General features: G+C 52.6%; 1 protein-coding gene across 1 annotated transcript in view; it reads left to right on the plus strand.

Annotated features, from left to right (window-relative positions):
* Positions 1–1,214, plus strand: part of GARS (glycyl-tRNA synthetase) — a gene marked incomplete at its 5' end in the record, with an annotated part of 20,955 nt that extends 19,741 nt beyond the window's left edge. The window contains one exon of the mRNA XM_010159288.1: positions 846–1,214. Within this exon, the coding sequence (XP_010157590.1) occupies positions 846–971 (126 nt within the window). The remainder of the gene's footprint in view (positions 1–845) is intronic.
* Positions 1,215–6,263: the final 5,049 nt, after the last annotated feature.

Consider the following 6,263-nt stretch of genomic DNA (forward strand, 5'->3'; position numbering starts at 1 on the left):
CTCTGCTAGTCCAGCCATGAGACAGAGAGTGGAACAGCAAACCTCCCCACAGGGGTCTCATCACCTGTCAGCAGAACCCACTCTGAGCTGCGGACATGCCGTCTCAGCTCCTCTGTCATTCCCTTCTCCCCCTCACCCTGCCAGGAACACGGTTTGGCTGCTGGAGGAGAAGGGGGAGTTAGTGATGATCTGGAGGCTGAGTTGCTCTAGCCCCGCTCTGTACAAAAGCACTTGTAGTGCTTGGGGCTGCGGAGCTGGCTGTGGGTTTGGTTGAGTGAAACAGGCAGTGCCAACTCCTGGGGCACCCGTCTGTCTCTGTATCACCTGGATGGCCTCTCGCTGCCGAGCCGCAGAGACGAGACTTCGTTACCCTTCAGTTTCTGCAAATGATCGTTTCCCTAGCTGATCCAAACCATGTCGGCGTGCTCTGAGGAGCAAAGAAAAGGCCGTTGCCAGCTTCTTTTATGCTGATCTTAGGGTAAACAAGGCCTGGCTAAGTCCTGGCTTACATCTTTTGGATGTATTATTTTCTTTCCCTTCCGAAACGGTAGCATCACCCTGACATAGCATAACCCTAGGAGGGGTGAACCTGGCTGTGGTCCACCACAGGGACAGTTGCATTTTGCTCATGTGTCACCCTGAATAACTGAGCAGTGCCAAGGTGCCATGGACTGTGATTTTTAAGATGTTCTCCTAGTTCGTGGTTTGTTTTTTTTCTCCCCAAAAATGATCTTGCGCCTGTTCTGTTGCTGATGTAAAAATCACCCATATTCCCCAAGTATCCAACAGAGAAACTTGATTCTGATGGCTTCACATTTCACGTCTCCTTGTGACTTTGCTTGCAGATCTCTGAACTTCCTGCCATCATCCGTGACCTGGCGAACGGTTATCTAACTTGGGCTGACGTTGAGGCAAAGTATCCACAATTTGAGGGACAAGAGACTGGCAAAAAGGACACAATAGAGGAATAAAGAAAAGGACCCAAAGTAAAATCCTGTCAAATGTCCACTTTTTACTGTTCATGTTAATATGAAATAAATGCATCGTGTATTATTCAAAGCTGCATTGTTGGTGCACACAGGGACTATTTGTTTTTGGTTTTGTTTTTTTTCCCCCTCAATTGCTGCCTGAATTTAACTTCAAAAACTGAAATAATGCAGTCCAAGTTAAAGGTGTTACGAATAAAAACACCATTATATATGCCTGCTTCTCTGTGTTCATGCAGCCTTGTACTTCAGCAATGCCTTTTTTTTCCTTCCTTATGGCTGGGTCTCTTCCAGGCTTATCACAGCCCCTCAGGAAGTCTGGGGCCGTACACTCTTTGATCTGGGTTCTGATCGCCTTCGCCTCTTGGGCGAGGTGCTACTAGTTGCTTGGCCTTGTGTTTACGAAGCAACGATGGCGGTGTCAGTCCTCCTTTCGCCATCGCGCAGTGCGGCAGGCAGATGCCTCGACAGCTGGATTCAGGGCTTGCTTGTGGCTGCCGGTATTCTGTACCTCTTCCTGCAGAATCGGGAGCATTTGCGTGCGGAACAGAGGGCAGGGTGGAAAATCCTCTTCCAGTTCTTGCTTGGCATGGTTGGTTTGCTTGGCGGAGGGAGCGAGCAACTGGGGCGGTGGAGAGGTAGGAGTGCTGGCAGCGTTGTTTTTTCATGGAATGTCTTCTGGCAGCAAGGGCTGGCGTGGGAGATTGCCCCCAGCAGGTGGGAAAACAGCCAGGTACCCTGTGACTTCAGAAATTCCGGCCCAAGTGCCAACAGTGCGACTGCAGCTGGAGGTGGGAAGGGCATCTTGGTGTTGGGGCAGCACTAAACCCGGCCGCACCCAGAGCAGCAAAGAGAGGCCTTATGGCTGCTTGTGCTTCAGGCTCTTGTCCCGCGGAAGCGAAGAGGCCAGGTCTTGTGTCCTTCCATGTCCTTTCTTCTCAGATGTCCCCCAGCCCTTGGACAGAGCTCTGGTACTGCCATCACAGGGACTTCTATCCCTGGGCTAGAAACCTCTGCGTCAGAGGGAAGGGAAGCATCCCCCTCCAAGCTTTTGCTTGGGTTTAAAACACTGATTTAAGGACGGGTTAGAAAACGTGACCTCTAGCACTGTGCTGGAGGTGGGTGATGTCCCGGGCTGGCAGCAGCTCCGAGGAGCCCTTGGCAGCAGGCCTGGCTTTCAGCCCTGCCCTCTCCCCGCCGCGCGCCCGTGCCTGGCTCCCAGGAGCGGCTACTGCCGGGCTCCATTTCTGCCACCGCCACGGGGCTGCGGGAGAAGCCGAGCTGGAAGTTGTTGCACTGGCTGAATGTTTTGCACGTTTACAGGAGCTCTCCTTAAAATGTGACTGCAGGCAGCGCCACGCTGTGAAATCACGCCATGACCTGAGAGCTTCAGCCAAAACAGTAATTCATAAACTCCTCGGAATCATGGAGTATTAAACACAAAATAAATCAGGTGCTCCTGAGAGGTTCTGATCTGATGCCCTAAAAAGCTCCCAAAATTCCCAGTGAGGAGAAGCGAAGTTGGTGTTTCAGTGGAAGACCCTGCGCGGTGCAGCCGGAGGCTGCGGTTTACCTTCCCTTACCCCTCCGGCCCCGGTAACTCCCAGGGCTGGTCCCCGCCTGCCTTCAGCCCCGGTGTCAGTCAGGCACGGCGGCTGCTGCGCTGTCAGCCGTAGGGCCATAAACCTCTCCTAAGGAGCTTTAGCTGCGCTGCAGCCGTGCACACAGGTCGGATACCCGGCAAGAAAGGCTTTAGAAAAGGGATTGCCAAAGAGGCTGCTTGAAAACACCCACTGCTTGGACTTGTGGGACTGGAAGCTGCTTTCTCTGCGCTACCTGCCGAGGCCTTCCCCAGCTTGGCAGGCACACGGTAATTACCGACCGTTTCTGTGTAGTTTTCTTCAGTTTCAGCTGAACTTCTGCAAAAGCTGATGGACGGGGGGCACGGGGGAGGGAGGGGCAGGCATGGGCTGGGAGGATGGCGGTTTCACCTTCCCCATAAATCACTGCTGCTGATTTTGGTTTGTTTTGCTGGGCTTGGTTGTGTGAATTCATCCTGGCGGTGACCCCAGACCTGCAATCACTGCTTCCAAATGTCCTATTTTTCCTCCCCCCTCAAAGAAAACCCTGCATCCTTGAGGTAAACTGGATCACTTGCCCCATCCCTGGATGTCTTCAAGGCCAGGCTGGATGAGGCTTGGAGCAACCTGGTCTAGTGGAAGGTGTCCCTGCCCATGGCAGGGGGGTTGGAACTAGATGGTCTTTAAGGCCCCTTCCAACCCAAACCATTCTGTGATTCTATGGCAGATTTCTGGGTCTGCCTTGTGCCTGAAAGGGGCTGATGGAAAGATGTGCCTGACCCTGAGCAGGGCTAATGGGCTGGGGCATTTCTTTGGCCTGGGGCTGTTCAAAGGACCTGCAGTGTGTAAGCTGTAGAGATGGGCTGCACGTGGAGCTCGACGGGGTGGAGCGAGTCCAGAGGAGGCCGCGAAGACGCTCCGAGGGCTGGAGCACCTCTGCTGTGGGCACAGTCTGAGAGAGTTTGGCTTGTTCAGCCTGGAGAAGAGAAGGCGCCAGGGAGACCTTATAGCACCTTCCAGTACCTGAAGGGGCTACAAGGAAGCTGGGGGGGACTTTTTACAAGGGCCTGTAGTGACAGGACAAGGGGGAACGGGTTTAAATTGAAAGTGGGGAGGTTTAGATTAGATATCAGGAAGAAATTCTTCCCAGAGAGGGTGGCGAGTCCCTGGGACCGGTTGCCCAGAGAAGCTGTGGATGCCCCATCCCTGGAAGTGTCCAAGGCCAGGCTGGATGAGGCTTGGAGCAACCTGGTCTAGTGGAAGGTGTCCCTGCCCATGGCAGGGGGGTTGGAACTAGATGGTGTTTAAGGTCCCTTTCGACCCAAACCGTTCCATGATTCTTTCTTTGTGTGCCTGTGGATCCCTCCCAGGAAGCTTTTTTCAGTCTCACTTTCCCTGCTCTGGGGTGAGTGAGGGTCATAATGTTTGGTGAATGCTCCAGGCTGCACAGAGTTATGGTTGGTGAATGCTCCAGGCTGCACAGAGTTAATGTACTAACTGAAGCTCCGTTATTAGAGTGAAACACAGACAGCCAGGGTGCCTGCGTGCCAGGTGCTGGACAAATACAGCAGCCCATGGGCAGGTGGAGGAGTATGGAGAGCAGGCAGGGCCTTCCCAAGCCATTGGTGCTTCGAGGTGTCCCTGTTTCAAAGGATCTGAGCAGAGCCCTGAAATGACTTGGGCCTTGGGCTGCATTGAGGGACCTGCCTGCTTCCAGGGAGGTGTCCGACCCGCTCACTGCCCACCTCTGCCTTTTGAGCAGGGGCTGGAAGCTCAGGTCAGCTCCTCTGTCCATCTCCCTGCGGCTCTCCATGCTCAAATAGGTAATTACACACCTCCACTCTGCCAGCACACACAGCAGTACTATTTCCTTAAGGTAAGGACAGATAAACGTTGGCCAGGAGTGACCATCACCAGGGAACTAATTAGCAAATTGTGTCTTAACTTCAGTGCTTGGCCATCAAAGTGGAGCGTTAGCCCAGGATGCACGTTAAACCCTGCACGTGGTTTGTAGTTAAAAACCTTGTGATTTAAAATACAAACAAGCCCTGGAACCAGCTGCACTGTGTTATATCCAGTCCAGTGGAGACCTGACCAATGCTTGCCACAAGTGCGGCACTGCTCCCGTTGCAGAGAGCAAGGGATGAGGAGGATTTTGGAGGAGGTGCAATCTGGAGCCCAGCCAGAGGGACGCTGATGGTGCTGCCCTGGCCCTGCCTGGCATCCCTGGGCAGCTGAGCTGCTCGTCCCCTTCTTAGCTCACAGCCCGTGTCGCTACGTGATGTAGTCAGCTGAACACGCGTGTTGTAGCCCTAACATGCACATGATCTGCAGAGAGGTGCTGCTCACCTGCATTTCAAGCAAACAAACAAAAAAGCTGGGACATGTCTGAGGACATATTTAATTAAAAATTAGGACGTTGCAGATTCTACCTGCTGCTCCAGCAATGCCATGCAGAGATTTGCCAGGCTTTACCGGTGTCGGTGCTGATTCCTGGCTGGCAGGAGCTGCACCCATCAGCAAGTGGGTACCAAACAACTGGGTGCCGTGATTTTGCCCAAGAGTTGATCATGCAACAATCTTCAAACTCCTTCAAAAGAAATTGCAAAAAATAGCTCAGAAGAGCCTATCTAGTGCCACTCTGCTTAAATTCACCCCGGAGGGCTCTGCGCTTTACTTGCTGGTGCTCAGCACTGAGGAGCTGATGGGAGCCGAGCAGGGTGCACCCTTCTGCGAGCAGCTCCTGCTTCCCAGGAGAGGGTGCTGTCAGGCAGAGGATAGCAAGTGATAGGATGGTATTTCTTCTCTGAAACTTGTGTATTTTATTTTGAACTCTTCTGGGTGTTTCACTTGTGCTGTAGCCCTGGACCTCCAGTGCTCCATTGGTCTAATGCTGTGAATGGCTGAGCGTGCTGCTGCAGCTTGGATTTTAATGCAGGGGGGATAACAATCCTAATAAAGCCTTAGAAATGTGGTTTATAGTAGTTCGCCTTTAGGGGAGTGCATAGCTGGGGTGTAAGAGTGAAGTTTGGATTCCCATGGCATGAGCTTATGGAGCTGGGGGGGATCCGTCTGATTAAATGCGTTTATTTGCAGCATGGATGGTTGTAGCCTCCTGGGCAGCCTCTGTGATAACAGAGTCTGGGGTGGGATTTGTCTCAGTCCTACGTGGGCATTGCAAACAGGCCTCACAAACGGCTGGTTCTGCTCCGTTGTGCTGATGGAGGGGGACCCCGGGGGACAGGAGCTCAGCCAAGTCCCGAAGGAAGCGGTGTGAGCCTTGCCTGGCCTGTGTGTTGCAAAAATCCCTCTGATTTAAAAAAAAAAAAACAAGCTGAAGACGATGAGCTTGTCCTAACAAAGATGTACTTTGGAAATTCAGCTTAAACCTTTTTGATTCCTATCTTTGCTGTGACCCGCAATTCACCTTCTGCGCCAGATAGGCAGAGTTAAGTATTTATAAGCGGAGGCTGCTGCACCTCGGTCTAGCTCCACATGGCTCTGCCACACTCATTTCCATGTTCCTATCCGAGGGCTGATCATGTAACACTCCGCTTTCTGCTATAATCTGCAGCTGTCTCCCCTGCAAGGGGGTGGGAGCACATTGCTCATTCATTTTTTAAAGCTGTGGAAAAGGAAAAGCGCCATGAAAGCCAAATGTGTGTTTTCCAGGTGATCTCTCGGCGTGCATCGCCGG

Source organism: Eurypyga helias, unplaced genomic scaffold (assembly GCF_000690775.1).
Source record: "Eurypyga helias isolate BGI_N326 unplaced genomic scaffold, ASM69077v1 scaffold11509, whole genome shotgun sequence".
NCBI lineage: Eukaryota > Metazoa > Chordata > Aves > Eurypygiformes > Eurypygidae > Eurypyga > Eurypyga helias.